The 23390-nt window shown below is 42.4% G+C and overlaps 1 protein-coding gene across 1 annotated transcript in view; it reads left to right on the forward strand.

The window, feature by feature from the left end:
* SMYD3 (SET and MYND domain containing 3) overlaps positions 1–23390 on the forward strand; it is a 743898-nt gene that overhangs the window by 584292 nt on the left and 136216 nt on the right. The window contains exon 8 of the mRNA XM_052653627.1: positions 5732–5842. Coding sequence (XP_052509587.1) covers positions 5732–5842 — 111 coding nt within the window. The remainder of the gene's footprint in view (positions 1–5731; positions 5843–23390) is intronic.

Here is a 23390-nt window from a genome sequence, read left to right on the forward strand (position 1 = left end):
CGCAAAGAGTCAGACACAGCTGAGTGACTGAACTGACTGAACTGAGAATTAGCAGAATTTGAAAACTGGCTACAAGGTTGTGACAAAGACCAGAGACATGATTAGCATTTAAGTTTGATTTTAAAGAGAGGAAGGATTTTTCTTTTTCTTTTAAAAAGATTTTATTTATTAATTTTTATTGAAGTATAATTGCTTTACAGACAAGGAAATAGCAACCCACTCCAGTATGCTTGCCTGTGAAATCCCACGGACAGAGGAGCCTGGTGGGCTACAGTCCATGGGGTCACAAAGAGTCGAACATGACTGAGCACACACACACACACACACACAATTGCTTTACAGTTTTGTGTTAGTTTCTGCTGTACAACAACGTGAATCAGCCATATGTATATATGTGTGTGTGTGTGTGTGTGTGTGTGTGTGTGTGTGTGTGTGTATGTATCTACACCCTTGCTCTTAACCGCCCCCATCCCCCCTCTAGGTCATCGCAGAGCACCGAGCTGAGCTTCCTGTGTTATACAGCAGCTTCCCACGAGCTGTTTTATACATGGTGGTGTGTATATGTCAATCCTACTCCAAGAGAGGAAGGATTTTTCAAAGTCTATTTTCAATTCAGAGCCAGTATTAGAAAAATTTATAATTGTGACAGTGTAATTTGAGAAATGAAAACAGAGTCTAATTTTAATTTGATCTTATTATCCACTCAGAAATACATAATGAGAAGATGGGCTTCATGTAAAAGGGATTCATTTTGCCTTGAAATTTTCAAGTAAGCAACAAATTAAATATCCAGCAAATATCTTTCAGGATATTACTCTAATGTTGGGAATGATATACTGCATTTTCTATAAGAGCTGCACTAAAATGGCAAAGCTACGGTCAGTAGCATTAATATTTTAATGTGATCTTGTTCTTTGCCATTAAGACATCCACTGCTCAATGGCAAAGTTTCAGATATCTTTTCCCACTAAATGAGCCCTATACTGAGTGAGCAGATTCTCCATTAAAACTGGTGAGTCAGTGAGTCTTTGATAAAGGTTTTTAGCTCTGGTTGATAGAATGATTTAGCTGTCATCACTAGTTAGTATTTTGGATTTTTTTTCCAAAAAAATTATGGATAAAAATGTTTTCACTGTTGAGACCTTCAGTTTTGATAGTGTATTTTGCAAACTTCACTGGTGTGAAAGAGGCCCAAGGAGAAGAATGGGGCATTCTTCATTGGAGGAGTCCTGTTTGAGCCATGCCTGAAGGAGGAGAGAGTTCTGAATAGACTGAGAATGGGTGAAAGGGCATTCACTGGCTGGTGAAGGTCAACACCATACACATTGCATGGTGTACACTGTTTCAACATAGTTAGGTTGGATATACATAATTATGGAAGATGGTAGTGGGCAGGGTAAAGAATCCTCCTGCAATGCAGAAGACCCAGGTTCTAAACCTGGGTTGGGAAGATCCCCTGGAGAAGGAAATGGCAACCCACTCCAGTATTCTTGCCTAGGAAATCCCATGGACAGAGGAGCCTGGGGGGGCTACAGTCCATGGGATTGCAGGAGTCAGACGTGACTGAGCAACTAAACTGCCAAAGGGTGTGGGGGGGATTTTGAGGTTATAAAGGCAGACAGAAAATCAGCTTGGGAAGCCTTGTGTACCCTCATCCTCTATTCAAGGAGGAAGCATCAGAACTTCGTGTAGTAGACAAATGACGTGATCAAATGTGAACTTTAGGAAGATCTCCCTTAAAGCAATTTAGAAGATGTACTATAGGCTAAAGCCAGCAGGGTGGCCAGCTGGAAGATCATTACACAGTCCAGGTAATGGTTCCAGGCAGTTACAGGATACTGAGGGAGGCCGTAGGCGTCTCTCTATTGGGGTTAAGTGAAATAACTGGCCTCCTGCTGCCCATTCTCTGGCTGGCATGATCACTCATGAGTTTTGGCCCTTGTAATAAACTCAGGTTTGTCAAGCATATTTCTCTGGTGAGACAGGGCCTGGTTTTGTTGGTTTCACCCTGGGCACGTTGGAATCACCCAATAACTATTACTGGTTAATCCTGATATTTGGGGCCGATGACTAAGAGCCACTGGGCTGGATGGAGAACTAGAGTCGTAGGGACTTTTCCGATAACCTGCCTGCCAGTGCACAGGACATGGGTTCAGTCCCTCATCTGGAAAGATCCTACATGCCACAGGCAACTAAGCCCATGTGCCGCAACCACTGAGGCTACCCGCTCTGGCGCCAGCACAACACAGCTAGAGGGTCCGTGTGCTGCAATGGAAGACCCCACATGATGCAATTCTACTCCCCAGCCTCTTCCCCACCCAGCACCCCAGCAGAGGCATGAGCCGTGCTACTGTAAAAAGAGTGTCAGCCTGAATCAATAGACGTGGGTGCAATTCCCAAATGGATCTAGGCTGGTTTTCACTGGTGAGTGCCCAGCACATCGTAGATATTCAGTAATGTCAGTGTACATTCCTTAAGGACAGGCACTCTTGTTTTCTGCTTGTGGAGCAGCATGTTATAGCCGCCTCACATGGGAAGGGTTTATAGAGGGCCAGCCAGCTGAGGCTGTGGCTTCTGTCACCCTGGTGATGGCCAGGGTGAACTTGACGTTCTTCCCCACTGACCGCTTTAACGAGGCCTCCCGAAGCCATGTTTTCTGTCGGGGTATGGCCTCCCCTGCCCTACCATGCTGTCAGACAGGAAAGATCAGGCTTTGTAGACAGGAGATGCTTTCTTTTAAGTCTCAGAAAGCCACATGGCATGTTCCACTCTAGGGAGTGTTTGTCATCTCCCTCAGTGGATAATCCTGCCTCCTTCTTCTTTACTACCCGCTTCTTCCCCCACCACACAGGTGCTGCTGCTGCTAAGTCACTTCAGTCGTGTCTGACTTTGTGTGACCCCATAGACGGCAGCCCATCAGGCTCCCCTCTCCCTCGGATTCTCCAGGCAAGAGCACTGGAGTGGGTTGCCATTTCCTTCTCCAATGCATGAAAGTGAAAAGTGAAAGGGCAACCCCCCTTAATTACTTCTACACATAAAAGCAAATAAAGAAATAATTTATGCAATGTGTCACTAGCTGATCTGGTACAGAAAAAGGAAAACTAGAAGAGGATGAGGAAACTAGGAGTCCTTGGGTGAGGGAGGAGTCAAGCTGTTATTTTAAATAAGGTTGTAAGGGGACTTCTTTCATGATCCAGTGGCTGAGACTCTGAGCTCCCAGTGCAAGGGGGCCCTGGGTCAGGGAACTCTATCCCACATGCCACAACTAAAGATCCTGCGTGCTGCAACTGAAGACCTGGAGCAGCCAGATAAATAGGGTAGTAAGGTTAGACCTCAGTGAGAAAGTCAGTTTTAATGGAAACTCAAAGGAGCTGAGGGAGGTCACCATAGTAGATCTGGGGGAAGGGCAGAGGAAGCTCCCATGTGCAGGCCTTGAAGCAGGTGTGTGTGTGAAATCCCGGTGGGGCTGCACTGCCTGAAACAGCCAGGAGGGGAGAGGAGATGGGAACAGACCTTTATGAAGCCACTGCTGCCCTCACTACCTGTGATGAAGGACCAGTTTCTTTATTATTTTTTTCCTTAGTCCATGGTCAGCTGATAGTTTTATAAGATTTAATGAAAACGAATTACAAGAAAAGTGAACTTAAAATAAGAGCCTAGTATTTTTTATTAGAGCCACATAAAATTTCTCTTACCAGACTGATGTCAAAATTTCCAAATGTTTCCTTTGCATTTCTGTACTCACTTCAATATAGACCTATAATCCACGCTGTAGAACCACACTTTGAGTCGTGTTATGAGAATCCATTGTAAGGACTTGGCTTTTGCTCTAAGCTAAAGGAGGACCTGTTGGAACATTTAGAAGAGAGGAAAGATCTGATCCAACTGACCTTTAAGTGAATCACTCTGGTTTAGAGGATGGAGTGCAGGCAGCTCAGGGGAGAAGCAGGGATGCCTGGTGAGACTTGCATATTACAGGCAAGAGATGATGGCTCAGACAAGGATGGAATAGGAGGAAAAGGTAGAACATGAGTGGTTCTGGATGTATTTCTATGGATGAGCCCACAGAGTTTCCTAGTGGATTCAGTGGGAAAAGTGAAAGCAAGGGAAATCAGGGGTGACCTCAAGGTCTCCACTTGGATAACACAAAAGATGAATTAATATCAACTGAGACTAGGAATGTTCCAGCTGTGAGGGAAAGGTTGTGGAAATCTGGAGTTCCATTTTGTATGTTTTGAATTATACTTTCAGTAGATAGGAGATCTAAGAAATGTTTAAACATCTTGATGTTACATAAAGACCTGCATCTTGAAATGAAAACCTAGGGCTAGAGAGAAACCTGGAAAGTCCCTCAGGTGTGCCCTCTCACCTGTGGTCTTTCACTATTCAGTGCAAGGCATGTTGTTGTTCAGTTGCTAAGTTGTGTCCAGCTCTTTGCAACCCCATGCACAATGGCACGCCAGGCTTCCCTGTCCTTCGCTGTCTCCTGGAGTTTGCTCAAATTCACGTCCATTGAGTTGGTGATGCTGTCTAACCATTTCCTCCTCTGCTGCCCTCTTCTCCTTTTGCCTTCCATCTTTCCCAGCATCAGGGTCTTTTCCAGTGAGTCAACTCTTTACATCAGGTGGCCAAAGTGTTGGAGCTTCAACTTCAGCATCAGTCCTTCCAATGAATATTCAGGGTTGATTTCCTTTAACATTGACTGGTTTGATCTCCTTGCTGTTCAGGGGACTCTCAAGAGTCTTCTCCAGCACCACAATTCGAAAGCATCAGTTCTTGGCACTCAGCCTTCTTTATGGTCCAACTCACATCTGTACATAACTACTGGAAAAACCATAGCTTTCACTGTATGAAAGTAATGTCTTTGTTTTTGAATGCACTATCTGGGTTTGTCATAGCTTTCCTTTCAAGGAGCAAGTGTCTCTTAATTTCAAGGCTGCAGTCACTGTCCTCAGTGATTTTGAAGCCCAAGAAATAAAATCTGTCACTGGTTGCACTTTTCCCTCTTCTATCTGCCATAAAGTGATGGAACCAGATGCCATAATCTTAGCATTTTGAATGTTGATGAGGGTGAAAGAGGAGAGTGAAAAATCTGTCTTAAAACTCAAGGCAGGGCATAGTTATTATATTTAAAAGGGTTCAAGGAAGTCAAGTTAGTTACCTTCATCAGTGATCGCATCCTGACATTAAATTCTCCCTATCTGGAAAGTGTTCCATCTTTTTAAATCCTCACAAGTGAAAGAACTGTCTCCTCATTTCCAACAGTCCAAATCTGGTTGAGCCTAAGTTCCATGAAACAGCTATAGAATTGAGTAGGATTTAAGAGCGATCTGGCTACATAATCTGCTATCCATCTGATTGCCAGGATTAATATGGCTTCTCTGATTGCCAGTGGTTACAGAAAGTATCACCAAAACTTACTAGTACCAAACATTTAACAGCTCTTGATATTTTCTGTTTAGTGAATAAAATGTGCAAAAGTACATAGAGTTGATGAGCCCAGTTCTTTAAAATATTAAATGCATGATATACCTAACAAAGACTGGAAGGTAATGCCTTAAAAAATTTTACATGTGATCATTTGAGTGGAGAGACTGTAAGAAGCATCTCCTCACCCTTTCTGGTATGTAACTAAAACACGTTTTACTTTAACAACTTGAAGTAATAGCCGTTTGTTAAAGAAGGTGGGCACAGCAGCCATGTGACGCCTCCCTCTGTTTGGCCTCCGCAGCTCACCATCTGCTACTTGGATATGCTGATGACCAGCGAGGAGCGCAGGAAGCAGCTGAGGGACCAGTACTGCTTTGACTGTGACTGTTTCCGATGTCAAACCCAGGACAAGGTATGTGGTATGCAACCAGCTTGAAACACCACCCAGACAATATCCCTATGATTTTGCAGAGAACTCTGCTTTTATTTCCCATTAACCCAAAAGTAAATGACTCTCAGTGCATAATAGGAAACAAAGGTAAATAAAATAACTCATTGTGCTGTGTATATTTTATTTCCTGGAACTCTTACCAACCACCAGGCAACAAGCGGTTTAATCTCAGGTAACAATCTATGGAGTCTAGAAGGAATGTGGGTGTAAAACATGTAATTGAAAAGATGTCGGAGGCCAGAGTGCTATTAGAGCCTATAGCAAGAAGGCTAATTAAGATATGAGTGGTAACAGTTATTGCTCAGTAGTAAATACACCAAGTTTTATCTAGTTTTTATTTCTTTAAAGTTCCTCCTGTAACCCTTTCTGCTGCAATACTTTATCAGATGGAGATTCCTTATCCAGCAACTTTTACTTTCTGAGAAATGAAGAGTCAAAATGAATGCCATAAGGATAATAAATAAACTTTTCTCATATTACTCATATATTTTCCTTACACCGAACCTATTTACTCTTAGTTCGCACACAGTCACGTTGTCTAATGGACTCTTGCTTTTGTCGAGTGTTTTATATTTGTTGGAATTCTTTTGTAATCATTATCTCATTTGAATTTAAGACTCATAAATTAGGAAACAGAACTCGGAAAGGTTCAGAGCTGTGCCTCTGGGATAGGATGAAGGGAAAGTGGTAGCGCCAAGTCTCAAACACCGATCTTTTGATAAACCTAGTGCTCCTTCCACTGTATGACAACTACCTGTGGCTTCTGGTGCCCACTTCAGTGGAGAAAGGTAGCTGCTTTCACTCCATGAGAAGAGAGCATAAGCTCATTCTAAAAGATGCAGAAGTCAATGATCATGATTGGTTTTTCATTAAAAATAGCTTATAGAGAGAAAGGTTCAAGAAGCAGGGGGCATATGTATACCTATGGTTGATTCATGTTGTTGTATAGAAGAAACCAATACAGTATCATAAAACAATTATCCTCCAATTAAAAAAACAGTTAATGGTAAGTTTTGCTAATAGGATGTGTCTTCTGAATGAAACACCATCTTGAATTAATGAAAACACTCTTTGATTAATTTGATCAGTCTGATACTTTAATTTGCCATAACCATGCCCGTCATATAGTAAAACCAAAAAAAAAAAAAACAAACAAACCAGTATTAGTTTTAAAAAAAGCATAGATTATAGAAATAAATGAATGGAATGGGAAAAGTTGGGTTCATTACTGATAGCTTCCCAAGCTTCAGTCTAATATAGTGTTTCCAGTTTGCCATTCACAAGCATTCCAGAAATCAGAGATCCCCTGGAATTCCTCCTCAGAGTTTAACCTAGAATGGCTGGGAGCAAGCTAGCATCCCATCAGCATCCTTGGTTGGAGATGGGAAGGCTATTGCACTTAGTGCCTCTTACCTGCCAGTTTGGAGAAGGGCGTGGCAACCCACTCCAGTATTCTTGCCTGAAAATGCTATGGACTGAGGATCCTGGTGGGCTACAGTCCATGGCATCTCAAGGAGTCGGACATGACTTAATGACTGCATGCAAGCCCACATGCCATCTATATGGCAGACCCTCAGTTGTTTTTTTGAGTGATTATTTGATTAAAACTCAGGTCATGTTCACTTTTGGCTTATTGTTATAGTTGAAATATGGGCTGAAATAATAGGAAAGAGTTTAGCTACAAATAACAGATAACCCAAAGAAAACTGGCTTTGGTAAGTGTAATATGTTTTTCTCAATAATTCTAGAGAAGCAGCCCAACATGAGAGCAGCTACTGGTAGGTCTCATCACAGACCCAGAATCCTTGTGTCTTCCTCCTTAGACAGCCCTAGCATATGCTTTTGTCTTCATGGCCCCAGGATGATTGCTGCCCTCAAGCCCCAGTCATTGCATCCAAGCTCTATACAGGAAAAACAAGGGGCGATAAAAGGCAAAGAAAAAAGGGAAACTCTCCTGGGGATTTCCACCTGTATCTTATGGGTCAGAGCTGTGTCATATACTCCTGCAGCTGTAAAAGAGGTGAGGAAACAGAATCTTGGCTTTTCAGCCTTTATACTAGAAAAAGATAAGGAAGAAGAAGTTGTGAATAGCTTTTTGGTAGCTGATTTGTAGTGTCTATCATATCCATTAAGACCATTTTCTTTACTCCTTGGAGTTCAGAGTTTGAGATAATATTAGGATTGTCCAGAAAAAGAGAATGAGCAGGGTGTATATGTGTGTTTGTGTGTGCACATGCACGCACACATGTAAAGAGACAGGTTGATTGATTGATTATCAGGATTTGGCTCATGTGATTGTGGGGACTGACAGGTCCCAAGACCTGCAGTCGGCAGGCAGGGGACCCAGGGTTGCTGATGGCATAAGTTATGGTCTGAAAGTTGGTAAGCTTGGTGACGCAGGAAAGCCAGTATTTCAGTTTGAGTCCAAAGGGAGGAAGAAATTGAAATCCTGACTACCTAGAAGGTAGTCAGGGAGAAGGAGTTTGCTCTTACTAGTGGTGGAGTCAGCCTTTCTGTGCTATTCAAGGCTTCAACTGATTGAGTGTGGCCCACCCACACCGGGGAGAACAATCTGCATTAATAAGCCAATTTATCCACGTGTTAATCTCATCCAAAAACACTTTCATGGGCATGCCCAGAGTAATGTCTGACTAAATGTCTGGGCACCCTATGACCCAGTCAAGTTGACATATAACTTTAACCATTATAAATATTGTGTTAGAGGTAGGCCAAACTGTAGCATCAAAAAAGTACTGGAGGGCAGGAGGCGTGGCAGCATCTGGCTTTGGGAAGGCTGTTGGTGCACAGAAGCCCAAAGGCACCTGGCGCACAGCTGCCCCACCACCATCATGACACCCAAGGGGAGGGTCAGCTGTACCAAAGGGGTGGCGAATGGGGAGCCCAAGAGATGGGCAAGGTTGTCAGCTAAGCCTGTTCCTGAAAACGTGGACATGAAGCCACAGAGGCAGCAGGAAAGGAAACTCTTCAGACCAAAAAGTGCACACAAAAGGGAAAAAGGGAGCAGAGGGAAAACCGGCCAAAATGCCTAAGCAAGAAACTGAAGAAGATTTACCTGTAGAAAATGGAGAAACTAAAAATGAAGCAAGTCTAGCCTCTGATGAAACAGGAGAGAAAAAAGCTGTCTGATTAATATCATCTGCTATGTCATATCAGTGGTCCCGTCTCCCTTCTGGCATGACCCAGAGGAATATTTTTATCTAATATTTTGTAAATACAAGACTTTTAGAAGCTCTGGAGACATTTTTAAGAAGAGAATTCTACTTCCTTCCCTTTTTAAGTGTGAAGGGTTTAAAAAAAAATTTTTTTTTTTGGAGCATAAGTGCATTAGTTTCTGCTATACAATAAGGTGAATCAGCTATGTGTATACATATATCCCCCACTCTGGAGCCTCCCTCCCACCCCTCCCCCATCCCACCCCTCTGTCACACCCCTCTAGGTCATCACAGAGGCCCAAGCAGAGCTCTCTGTGCTCTACACCAGCTTCCCACTGCTGCTGCTGCTAAGTCGCTTCAGTCATGTCCGACTCTGTGCAACCCCATAGACGTCAGCCCACCAGGCTCCCCGTCCCTGGGATTCTCCAGGCAAGAACACTGGAGTGGGTTGCCATTTCCTTCTCCAGTGCATGAAAGTGAAAAGTCAAAGTGAAGTCGTTCAGTCATGTCCGACTGTTAGCGACCCCACGGACCGCAGCCTTCCAGGCTCCTCCATCAGTGGGATTTTCCAGACAAGAGTACTGGAGTGGGGTGCCATTGCCTTCTCTGAGCGTCCCACTAGTTATCTATTTAACACGTGATAATGTATATATGTCAGTCCTACTCTCCCAATTTGTCCCTCCCTCCCCTTGCAAGGGTTTTTTTAAGAGGTAAAAACATCTTTTTTTAATTTTTTTTGGTACAACTAGAAAATAGTGGGATATTGAATAAGGAGGTTTTGATTGTCTTGAATGTCCACTTAACATACCATAGATGGGGATTACTTTTTATATCTTATAATACAAAGCATATTAGATGGCAGTTTGAAGTCAGTATATTTACTGTGTCTTTAACATTTGAACTTCCATGCCTGTGTTGTTTTCAGTAGGATCACTTCCTAAAGAAAATCCCTTGTCTTGGTTGTCCCTGTCAGAATTGCATGCTAGCATCTTTGGCCATGGTAGTGCAGTTTCTGTAGTAACTTTGGTAATATGCTGTGAAAGAAAGCTGAAAATTTTAATGTATAGTGTATATGATATTACGTTGTGAATTAGTAAAATTTACAATGTAGCAACTTAACAATATTTGAAGATATTGGTATTTTAATATCCTATTAAGAAAAATTTGCCTTCAAATTTTAAGCTGGAAAGTCACCAGAATAACTGTTTAGGAAAGAATCACAATGACATGATTTTTCAGATTTTAAGAATTCTGTGCAAACTGAAATATCTGTGTACTGATCTTCAAAACAGCCAAGAAGATCTCTATTATTAAAAAAAAAGTGCTTGCTTTCTGTGCTGGATTCCAGTCCTTTGTGTATCTATCTTGAGCAAGGCAGTCTTCCTCTCTGATTTTTTACGTCATCATTTTCACATTTATACAAGGGAGGAGTGGTATTAAGACTTGATCATCTTAAGGCCCCTTCTGGCTCTATTACAGCTTATTTCTATGAAATGTTTCCTAGTGGAAGTGAGTAGAATATACATTTAGATGAGAATATACACTTGATTTCAATTAGTTCATCAGTTATATTTTCAAGTTTCTATTTGAGAATTTTGTCCTGTTTAGCAATATAAACATTCCTCTGAATTCTCTATACTGTTTATTTGATTTGAAAAATATAGAGGTGAATTCAATTTAGTGCATCCCCAAAAGAGCGTACATTCAAAATTAGTTCAGTCAAAAATTATATTTATTTCAGCTCCTAGATTTAAAGTTTTCAAGCTTATTTTTCTGCTTTTCTTGGAACCTAGAAAATTCATCTCAACAGGTTTCTGCATCAAGTAGTATTTATTATGTGCCTACATCTGCGTGTTACTGGACTTGCCTGGTGTCGTGTTTCAGGAAGGCAAGAGGCCTTTTAATAGCAGGGGTAATTTGCATTTGTGGAGTTAGCTGTCCTTTGTAATCAGCAACAACTTAATTTCTGGAAGAAATAAAACTTACCTTCTAGAGAAGGTTTTGGAATGATTTGGCTTGTGCAGGTCAAAATCCAAGGCAATAGAAACAGAACAGACTAAATGGAGTTGATTGTTTCCATAAGTTTGTGGATAGTACCTAGTATGCCTCCTTGGATGTCACTCGTTTTATTGTGAAAGGAAAAGCTATGTTTTCTTTCCTAATACCTGTTACATATGATCTTCCTTTTAAAACACAGTGTTGATCTACTCACAGCCCTCTTGCCTCATTCCTAGATTATTGAAATAGCCCCTAAATGGTCACCTGACACTCAAATTTCTTTCTTTCATCTGTCTCGTACCTGGTTTCAGAGTAAGTTTTCTGAAACAGCACTACTTCCATGCTTTATTCAGAATTTTAAAAAATATTTAGCATTACCTTTAGTCTTCAAGATAAACCTCAAACTCAGCACGGCATTCACTGTCCTCCAGGATCATGTCCCCAAAGTCCAGCCTACCGTGGTTTTTTTTTCTCTTTTCCCTCTCTTCTCTTCTTCAGTTATCTGATCTAACTTGTTTAATCTGATTATAACCTTCCCCCATCCAAAAGATTCTGAAGTGGCTTTCAGGCACACATGCGTACATGATACACATGTATGCAGTAATATATAGCTGCATATGCCATACAGTGATACATTTTACATTGATTTGTAAAATAAGTGACAAAAAAATCAGATAAAAGCAAGTTAGAACCCAGAATGCATCCCATATGAACCTGTAGAGTGACAAGAAATAAACTACAAATTTGCTCTGAATTTCTCAGCAGCCAAATATCTGTGTACTGATCTTAAATAGCCAAGAAAATCTCAATTATTTAAGAAAAAAAAAGTGCTGGATTCCAGTCCATCCTGTATCTATGTTGCACAAGGCATTCAGCCTCTCTTGATTTTTTTCTATCATCTGTAATACAAGGAAGTTGTATTAAAACTAATTTCAAAGTGCACAGTAGCTGGAAGACTGGACACATACATGCTCCTCAGCTGAAGCAGTTTTTTCCTGTCTCTGAGGCCCCCGCCACAGGTCCCACTGAGACGGAATGATCAATATCCTTGTCCAGACATCCACAAAGATTTAAATAGCTGACTTTTATAATATTCTTCAGTGTGGCTGATTGATATAATTTCACATTATAGCTTAATCAAAGAAGTAAGGAAGGTGAAAATTTATGTAATCTAGGTTCTTATCTCTCTAGCTTACTTCATTCCAAGAGTAAAATTATAGAACTATATAGAAGAAAGCAAAGACTACATATCCTGCAAGTAATCCTTTGTTATTTCTTATAGTCTTTTAATTTAAAAAAAAATTATTAAAAGTTGAAGTACTAGACCTGTAGTGAAAACTTCAGTACACTCTCTCTCCTGCTGCTCCCTAAGTCTTGCCCCCAGAGGTGCCCCATTTCAGCTTCTGACATTTATTCTGTGTTTCTAAAACTAAAGTGCCCTTAAATCACACCCTGTTTTGCTATTGGGTTGGTTTAATGACTTTTTTTATTTGCAGGATTTCAAATTTGCTTTTTATTCCCAATCTTCCAGTTTAGGTTTTATTTCTACTCGTTTCTGTTCTGTAATTTCTTATTCATATCCAGTACGTGCTTCTCTGTTAGGTATCTATTTGCACATCCTAATCTTAAAGTCTTGGTCATTCAGTGCTTGGTCGTTCAGTTTATTTTCCTGGAGTGAAATCACATTCAGATTCTTGATTTTTTTATTTTCGTTGAGTATCTACCTTAGCCTTGCATTTCACTATGTGTTTTGGAATTCTGTGTGGCAGGCCCATTTTTAGTGGGACGTCTTCTTATTTTGTTCTTTTCTCTCCTTCTCTGCGCATCTGCCCTCTCATAGCTTTCTGCTTGCCTCCCTCAGGCCCCAGCTCAGAACCAGACTTCATGGTGTTTGTAAGTGTGGACCACAGTGATGTTGAGATTGCAGACCTGGTTACTAGGCGATAAGCATCTGACTCTGTACCCGGAGAGACTCTATGTGTCTTCTAGGCTTTCCACGGCCAACAGTTCCTGTAAATATTTATCCCCAGGAAACATGTCATCATCCTATATTTTCAGCTTCTTTTCATAACCAGGGAAGACTCACCCTTGCCTTTAAGCTCACCTTTCTTCTGTGAAGCACTTTTCTCTCTCTTAACCATTGGGCCAAACGTGTGTCTGTGACTGCCGGCTTCCAGACCTGAGGCTCTGGCTTCGGTTTTGCTGACTGCTCTGCATTTCTGCTACTGAAATTTCTGTCCAGAAGAGATGTTGATCTTGTTTTTTAATTAATAAAGCCATTTTTGTTTCTCTTTTTATAGTTTACTTATCATTACTATCACTTTGGAGTAGAGGTGAGCACCTCCAAGTCTGAACTTACACCATCATGTTGGAAGCCTGCTATTCGCTTCTCATAGCTAAGAATTCAAGTCTTTGGCGGCAGAAGAAGATACGAGGATAAACAATGATCTAATTCTCCTGAGGGCTTCCAAACATGTGTGCGCTTTTCCTGGTACCAGCCTGTCTGCGAAGCAGGGATCTGTGTCTTGTATCACTGGGCCTTCTATGGACAGAGAGTTGAGTAGAGTCATTCTGAAAGTGTATCCATTTCAAAAATAGTTTAATAGATGATTCTGTAGGAGAAGCACCCTCAGAAACTCCTCATTCCCTGGTGCTACAGTTCTGAGTTCACTTGCTCTTATTTTCTTCTGTGGGGTTTCCCTGATGGTCTGCCATGCAGAAGACACAGGAGACGCAGGTTCAATCCCTGGGCTGGGAAGATGCCCTGGAGGAGGAAAACGGCAACCCACTCTAGTATTCTTGCCTGGAGAATCCCATGGACAGAGGAGCCTGGCAGGCTACAGTCCAAAGGGTCTCAAAGAGTCAGACACAACTGAGCGACTATGGATACACAATTTCTTCTATAGAAATAAAGCAATGTTAGTAACTGTCTTTGGTAATCATTTCAGTTTCTTTTCAGAGAGTCTCTTTTCTTGGGTCCCTCTGAGGCCCTCCACAACAACCTCTGTGGGTTGCAGAGCCCAGCGTCCCTTAGAGTCACGGCTACTGCTGGTGCCAGGCAAGCGCAGCCTTGGTGCCTGAATGTGCTGTGCTGTCCCTGCCCTGTCACTGCCAAACGGGAAAAACTGGGGAGAAGGGTCAGGCTTGACCCAAAGGGAGGAACAAGGATTGTCTGAAGAAGGACTAAAGGGTGTAGAGTTAAAGCTGTATTCAAAGGAAATGAAGGTTTTCTACCCAGGAAGAGGTTTTTGTGGTAACTTGAGTCTATTTGAAATATGAGCAATTACTGAAAGGTCATTAGAAACCCTGTATATATATATATATATATATATATATTTGGGGCCTTCTTCTATTTTGCTAAATTAATTGTAAGCAGAAATGCCTCATGGTAGGAATGATGAGCCCAGTCAGCTCTGAACTGTTTTATATTTCACGTTTTAACAATCTAAGTAGAATGTGTTTCCTGTTTCTAAAGTTTTCATCATAACAGAATTACGTTATCTTCAGAAGATTAGCAAGATTTGGCAGGAAACTGAAGGAAAGAGACCAAGACACTGTTGTGCATGTGTGTGTGAGAAGTTTTTAAGCAGTAAAACCTAACAGTACTATATGTTACCTGTCTTGTATCGCCAAACAACCAGAAGAATGGTTTTTCCAAACGTGGCTGTCATTAATGTTAAAGCAAGGAGAGGGGAATTTATTGGCTTCCTAATCACCTAACTCCTCATGCAGTGTCACTCTGAGTGCCAGGGCAAGGCTTCTGGGCATGGCACGGTGAGCATATTGGGCTGTGAAATACACACTGTAGCTGTGGTGTTAGCCCTGGGGTGTGCTGTTTCCATATCACAGGTCACAGCGCTTCAACACTGACTTCCCCCCCAAGACCATATGGCTCCAGTTTATCCAAAAGCCCACCCCAAGGGTAAGAAGAGGGTCTCACCACAATTTTTGGTGACATGAATTCCATCTCACAACCTTTACAATTCTTGCATACAAGCTCTTTTCTCCGGGCTTTTGGTGTAGAAGCAGCTCTGGCTTGGGGAACGGATTCAGTGGTGGCAGCTCCTGTGACAAGGAAGTATGTATTCTGTGTCCTGGGCACATTACCTCACTCAACACATGGTGCACGGTGTTCAAGGAGTGCTGTGGAGGGAGGTGGTGGTGGTGGTTTAGTCACTAAGTCGTGTCTGACACTTTGCAACCCCATGGACCCTTGCAGGTTCCTCTGTCCATGGGATTTCCCAGGCAAAAATACTGGAAGGTGTTGCCATTTTCTCCTCCCAGTGAATTTTCCTGATCCTGCATTAGCAGGTGGATTCTCTACTGCTGAGCCGACAGGGAAGCCCTAGAGGGAGGCACTCTTCCTCAAAGAATATAATCATCATATTTTGTCTGCTCAAGCTTGGGAGCTCTTACTGTGTGCCGGGCATGATTATATGCCTCCTCTCACTTAATCTCCATCATCTTATAAGAGGGTGGTTGCTCTTCTTCACGCTTTGCAGATGTAGTAACCTCAGGAGCTACATTCTTAATTGCTCCACTATATTGTCTCTGTAGTTTCACGAATAGTATATACATTTTCCCTCTCTTAGTTTTTAAATATGGGAGTATGATTTGCATCCATTAAAATTCACTCTTTTACTGCACAGTTCTGAGTTTTGACAAATACATGCCATTTGCCTCACCACAACTACCCGGATAGAGATCAATCCCATCACCGCGCCCCCCCCCCCCCCCCGCCCAGATTCCCCTATAACTGCTTTAAAGTCAGCCTCCACCTCTACCTCCAGCCCCTGCTAACCCCTGACCTCCTGTCACTATAGCTTAACCTTTGCCAGAATGTCATATAAATTGATCCTACAGCCATTTGATTCTGTCTTCCTTCATTTAGAATGATGCATTTGATACTCAGCCATGTTATTTTTACATGCATATAAGTTTATAATCTCAGTATTTGGTTTCTTTTTATTGTCAAGTTGTATTCTATTATGTGCCTGTCCCACAGTTCATCTATTCACCAATTGAAGGGTGTTTGGGTTCTTTTCCAATTGGTGGTGGTTATCAATGAAGCCACTTTAAACATTCATATAAAGGAGATCAGTCCTGGGTATTCTTTGGAAGGAATGATGCTAAAGCTGAAGCTCCAGTACTTTGGCCACCTCATGTGGAGAGTTGACTCATTGGAAAAGACTCTGATGCTGGGAGGGACTTGGGGCAGGAGGAGAAGGGGACGACCGAGGATGAGATGGCTGGATGGCATCACTGACTCAATGGACGTGAGTCTGAGTGAACTCCGGGAGTTGGTGATGGACAGGGAGGCCTGGCGTGCTGCGATTCATGGGGTCACAGAGAGTCGGACACGACTAAGTGACTGAACTGAACTGATATAGGTCTTTGTGTGAATATAAATTTTCATTTCATTTGGGTAACTATCTAGGAGTAGGATTGCTGGGTTGTACAGTAAATATATGGCTAAACTATATAAGAAATTGCCAACCTGTTTTTTAAAGTAGCTGTACCAGTTTGAATTTCCCACCATCAATGAATGAAAGTTCCATTTTACTTCACTTCCTTGCCAGCACTTAATTTTATCAGTTTTGTTTTTAATCATTCAAATAGACGTATAGTTAATATCACTTTCTGGCTTTAATTTGCATTTTTTAATGGCTAATGGGGCTTCCCAGGTGGCACTAGTGGTAAAGAACCCACCTAATACAGGCAACATAAGATATGTGGGTTCAATCCCTGGGTTGGGGAAGGGCATGACAACCCACTCCAGTATTCTTGCCTGGAGAAACCCCCATGGACAGACTAATGATTTATTATTTTCATGTGCTTATTTGCCATCTATATAACTTATTTGGTGATTTACTTGTTCAAATCTTTTGCCCATGTTAAAAGTTAGGTATTTTCTTCTTCTTGAGTTTTGAGAGTTCTTTATCCTGCATCCAAGTCTTTTATTAGATACATGTTTCAGAAAACTTTTGTCCTTGTCTGTGGCTTGTCTTTTAATTCTCTTGAAAGAGTATTTTGAAGGGTGGAGGTTTTTAATTTTACTGTCATTCAGTTTTCATTCTCTTTCTTTAACAAATCTGTCTTCTGATGGTCTATCTAAGAAATCTTTGCCTAACCCAAGAGAATAAAGATTTTTCTATGTCTTCTATTAGAAATTTTATAGTTTGAGGCTTGATCCATTTTTTAGTTAATTTTTATATGTGGTACAAGGTTTGTTTATTTATTAATTTTTTTGGCAAATGGATGCCCCATTATTCCAGTAGCATTTGTTGAATCAATATCTTACGTAAGACAATAGTATATCGTAGGAAGAGTGCAGTGTTAGATACAGGAGTAGTTGGGTTCTAGTCCTGGAACACCTGCGCGGAACACTGGTGCCGCTAGCCAGAGATCAAATCTGAATGGTGGGGAGCAGGGCAGTTGACTGTACGTGCCTTAGAGGCGTGCAGAGTCTCCTGCCCCCTAACCGTTGGATGTTGGCAGGTTTCCCTGTGATAGTCCCTAGTTTTTCCTTTTGTAAGATGAGAATAATCCACATCTGGCAAAGCTGCTTGGAGGGTTCAATTAGATAATGTAAGTCTAGCTCAGGAGGTGGTATTTCCTCAGTGATGGTGGCTATTATTGTTACTGAGTAGTCTGAGGAAAGAGCCTAAATGGAAAGTTGTAGGAATTACAGCATCCGCCGTTCCCATCACTTGCTGATCAGATTCCCCGAATTGCTCACCTAATCTTCTTGACAGCTTTTGAGGTCTTCCTGCTCCAACTTTTCGTCATCTTTGCCTGCTTCCTTCCCCTTCTTTGTTCCTAATGCCTTCTGTTTGGCTCCAGTGATCCCTGTGTTGTGGTGATTAGTACTTTTCACTCTTGTATTCACCCTGTGATACCCACCCCTCAACCCCCGCCTGGGCACTCCCTCCTGAGAAGGGAGCTGACCTGTGTCCAGACTGAGGCATCTCACGACCCTTCATCACATGTGACCCTGTTCATTCCCACATTTCCTGACGAGGCTCACACTGAAGGGTGTGTGGTTGGGCTGTATATAGGGATGTGGGGTATGTGCGGGGAGGAGGGTAGGGAGGGGGCTGTCTGAATGAGTGGGAAGACAGCAGAGACAGCAGGAGTGACCCCGGCCAGAGTGACCTGCCGGCCAGTCCTCCCCTTCCTCCCAGATCCCTGGACAAAGCAGATGTCATCCTGGACTCTTTCCTCAAGTTCCCTCCCAGAGGAGATGCTGCTGCTTTTCGGATTTAGCACACAGGAATTCTTCTTCCTTTCTGAGTGTGACTATACTTGGAATCTTTTGCCCACAGTGAAACAGAAATCGTGGAACTCCATGGGAATGGAGGCCAGACAAGACTTCCCTTGCCACTGATTTCTCACTACAGTGCAGAGGATTGTTTCCCATACTCCCTCAGCCCTGAGCCTGAGAATAGGCCTCCTCAGCAGTCACAGCAGCTCAGGGCTCCAGAGTGAGTGAGCCCAGCTCTCTCTGCAGGGCAATGGGCAGCAGAGGGTTGTGCCTAAAACCTGTAGCTGGCTTAGCAGTGACAAGAGGAAGGATATCCCTGCAGTCAGGAGTGGGAAGATGGGGTATTCTCATTCCTTCAATTGTCATAATCTGTCATTGTGTAGAAACTAAGAGAATATGATGCCACTCAAAAATAACTTTATTTAATTTGCAAAGTACATTTTCCCCCTCCATATCTATTTGCTGGGCACAAGAGCAGACTTGAAGGCTAAGACTTTTTATCCATGGTACCTGCCCAATGCCCTTGAAATATGATGTGCTTGACTTCCCAAACTTTTGGAATCCTGTGGGTCTCTGTCACACAAACTTCCACTGACATCTCACCATGGTGATGTGAGAATAAGCAGACTAAATAGTGAATTTCATGATAACTCCTTGGGGCTCACTATTTGTGTAGTTATAGATAGGTAAAGAATCTGCCTGAAGTGTGGGAGACCTGGGTTTGATTTCTGGGTCAGAAAGATCCCCTGAAGAAGGGAATAGCAACCTATTCCAGTATTCTTGCCTGGAGAATCCCATGGACAGAGGAGCCTGGTGGGCTACTGTCCATGAAGTCACAGAGTCGGATACAACTGAGCAACTAAGCAGCAGGCCCCTCCAGCAACACCACCTCCATGAAGGGATGAAGCTGGGGAATTGTTGTCATTGATGAGTCTAGGAGAATGTGTGGTGCGGCTCTGTGAGTTGTGGATGGGGGCTACCAACTGTGGTTCCACTTTCTTAGTCCTTTGCTTTGAGAAGTAGCTCTAGGGCTCCAGGTAAATACGGCATATTGTTTGTGTGTCTGCATTTCTCCACACTCTTACCCCAAAACCTGATGATGGTAAGATTGGGTTCTTCCTACGTATTGTTGAGTGCATACTTTCAGAGCCTAAAAGATCGGCACAAGAAAGCATGCTTTTTACTTAGATCCATAAACAAATATCACAAGAGGCTAGTGATATGTCGGAAGGTATCAGTTCAGTTTGAATAGCTGGAAGAAACATTAGGCATCTGCTTCAATACCTGCCTTTTACGGAGAGTCAAAGTGACCTGGACAGTGAGTGATGTTAGAGAGTCAGGACCAGAAAACCCAGGGATGCTAACTCTGGGGTGATGCTCTTTTGATGAGGCACTGTGGGTAGTGTACCTGGGTATGGGGGCAAAGGTAAAGGTTAAAAGAGTAAGTTGGCTAGAAGTTCCCCCTTGACTGTTTTTCTTGCAAGATCACTTCCATTTGTTCACTCATCTTGAAGTACTCAAAATAATATCTTTATCCAATTTCTCATCTCCTTTGGATGACAGAACTCTAGAAATAAAAACAGAAAATGTATATGTTTTAGATTGTTTTTGTATTGTTTAGATAGATTGTTTTACCATTGGATAACTTAGTGTATTTTAATTGTAATGTCTGTCCAAGACCAAGAACTAATGTTCATTAATGCTTCCACTAACCACCCAGGAACATGAGATTAGGTTGAGCCTATAAAAAGACTAAACCACTAGCTGCTAGTGGTGCATCTAAGGAGCCCCCAGACACACTCTGCAACAAGGACTGTGATTTCCAAGAAGTCTTTTCTATTCCAAGCCTGAGCATTAATTCTTAGGAAATCGGGCTTCTGGTATTGCTTAGGACTTGGGAGTGGACGTTTCTCCTTTTTTGCTTATCTCTCATTCACAGTCACCATTTATCGCCAATCTTTCAGCAAACCTGCTTGAGTGTTTACTTCCCTCCTTCCTTTTCTCCCCCCTTTCTTTCTTCCTTTCTGAAGTATTTAATGAAGTAAGACTTGTAATACACCAACTATGGTAATCCTAAGAGAAAAGGACCTCCCCTTTCTGCACATTCTAGTGTGGACACAGACATCAGATACGCAGTTCTGTCAGTACAGCAGTTATCATAATGGAAGCCTGTTTTAAGTGCAGTGGGAACAAAGGAAAGGGAAAAAAATAACCCTGCACAGTCAGAGAAGACTTCACATTGACCTGAGATATAAAGGTTGTAAGGTGTTTTCAGTGAGGCAGGTTCAGAGGGAGCATTCCACACTGAGGGCACACCCTGGGAAATGTCCTGGAGGTTTGGAGAGTATAGTGTGTCATCGTTGTTCAGTTGCCAAGTCGTGTCTGACTCTTTGCGACCCCATGGACTGCAGCACGCCAGGCCTCTCTGTCCCTCACCGTCTCCTGGAGTTTGCCAAGTTCACGTCCATTGAATTAGTGATGCCATACAACCATCTCATCCTGTCGTCCCCTTCTCCTCCTGCCCTCAATCTTTCCCAGCGTCAGAGTCTTTTCCAGTGAGTCAGTTCTTCTCATCAGGTGGCCAAAGTATTGGAGCTTCAGCCTGAGCATCAGTCCTTCCAATGACTGTTCAGGGTTGCTTTCCTTTAGAATTGACTCGTTTGATCTCCTGTCGAAGAGGTTTCTCTAGAGTCCTCTCTAGCATCAGAGTTTGAAAGCATCAGTTCCTTTGCACTCTGCCTTTTCTATGGTCCAACTCTCACATGTGTTTCGGGAAACTGCATATTGTTCAGTCTTCCTAGAGGATAAAGGTTGGTAAGGGTAGTGACTGGGGTCAAGGAGAGAGGTAAGCCAGGCAAAGAGTTTGGATTTTCATTACAGAGTGATGGGAAGCCATTAAAAAAAGTGAGGGTTGGCTTTTGACCAGCAGCAGCCAGGAAAAATATAATCGTGTGTGTAGAAATAAAAAAGTCAGAAACTATTCTACAAAGGAGAATCAGAAACTCTCAAAACAGGTGAGGAAATTAGTAAGGTTCTTAAACTATTACATCCAGAAGGGTGTTTTGAAAGCTGCTGTTGCATGTTTGTGATGGTGTTACTGAGTCAAACTCATCTGCTTGCTGCACAACAGGCCAATAATTGGGTGATGAGGTGTTAAGGCAAGGAATAATGACTTTATTCGGAAAGCTGGGTGTCCAACAAGATGGTGGACTAGGGTCTTAGAGTACCCTTTTAAGGGGTCTGGATGCTAGTTTCTTTTATGCAACAGAAGGGGAGGAGGTGAGGAAGTAAAGTAAAAAGGCCTTAAATCCTGCAAAATATCTCTCAATTTGGCCAGCCTCTGGGAAGGAATGTGTTAATTTCTTCTTTCCTGAAGCCATTCACAGCTGGGCAAGGTCAGGGTGTTTCCTTGTGATCCCAACAAGGGTACTTTAGTGTAACATTCAGGCAGAAAGGCCATTTTGTATGCTTACAGCTACAGACAGCATCTTGTTAGTGAGTATAGTAACAAAAGCAAGGGAAAGCCAAGGTTAAAGTAAAAGAACCAGATCCAGTATGGAGTCAGATTTTGTTCTTCCCTGCCTTTTTCCCTCCCCACCACCGCAGAGAATGAGATGTCATTGGGTGCAGTTAATATCAGGGGATATGGCAGCTGGTCTATTTCAGATACTCGTCTGCTTACAGGCTGTTTCTGGGTGTTTCAGTTAAAGACTAGCATGTGTACCAATTGTGCTGAGTATTAGTTGCTGAGGAGAGGGTGTGATGGTTCTCTGAACTAGAACTGTACTTCCCGGTAATTAGGATATTGTATTGCTTCAGATGCAGACATCAGCATGTCTGCTGTTCTCCTTCAACATTTATTGCCCAGTTGTTTTTCAGACCCTGAGAACTCTTAAAAAGTAAAGAAACATGTGAGCTTCTGTCTCTCCATTTTTGATATATAAATTGAACCCTGAAATTGTTAAAGCATTGATAATTCTTTCCTGTTCATGAAATTAAAATTTGAAAGCTGCAGCTAAGGGCTCATAAAAACAGTTGTCTCCACATTTGTCATTAAAGCCTTTTATGCAATAAATTTGCGTATCCTTAATTTAGAATCATCTTGTTTTTTTCAGAATTTAGTCAACGTTCGCGTTTTTTTCAGTGCCTCCTTATGCTAATTTCTTTATTTATTGTGCTTCTCAAAATGAAACACAGAAAGCAGCAGCCAATTAATAAATTATGTTTTCTGCAAATGAAATAAAGACATGTTAATCATTTCTAAACAATTAGGCCACATTCAACATGGAGAGTTCCTCAGTGGGAATGGCACACACCTTCAGAAGATGAGAAAAACTCCCCGAATTTGACATCATGTCAGTGAATATCTACCTTTTTACAACTGTGTCTTGTTATGAATAAGGTCAATGAAAGTCGTGGTAAGAACTGTGCAGACTAACCGCCTTAATTACATAGCATTGCCTTTCAAGCTCAACAAAAGGCCCAGGGCAGCTCTCTTCTGAAGCTGGAAGTCACCATGTCCAGCAGCCATAACTTAAAAAAGGGACAAGGAGAACCTCCCATGTCCTCAGAGAAGCAGAAGTGCTATAGAAAAATAAGATTCTAAGGGCAGATAAGGGAACAGGACTCTTTAGCCTGCAGGGGAAGGGGCAGGACTGCATCCAGGCAGGGCAACCTGGAGTCTTCAGTGGTAACTAAGCCTGGGGAAACAGACTTCAGTTGCAAATGTTTGGATTAGACAGGGCTCTCCTGGTTGCTCAGTGGTAAAGAACCTGCCTGGCAGTGCAGGAGACAAGGGTTTGATCCCTGGGTGGAGAAAATCCCCTGGAGTAAGAAATGGCAACCCATTCCAGTACTCTTGCCTGGGAAATCCCGTGGACAGAGAAGCCTGGAGGGCTACAGTCCATGGGGTTGCGAAGAGTTGGACACGGCTGAGCGACTAAACAGCAACAACAGTGACCTTTGGATTAGATGTACTGACCTTCCAGACTTGTTTTTAAGACATGATGGTGTTTCCCCTCAAGGGGATCTTCTAAGAACAAAATCTTTCCCATCTGTCTCTTGCTTGGCTTCC

The sequence above is a fragment of the Budorcas taxicolor genome, chromosome 16 (genome assembly GCF_023091745.1).
Source record: "Budorcas taxicolor isolate Tak-1 chromosome 16, Takin1.1, whole genome shotgun sequence".
Classification (NCBI taxonomy): Eukaryota; Metazoa; Chordata; class Mammalia; order Artiodactyla; family Bovidae; genus Budorcas; species Budorcas taxicolor.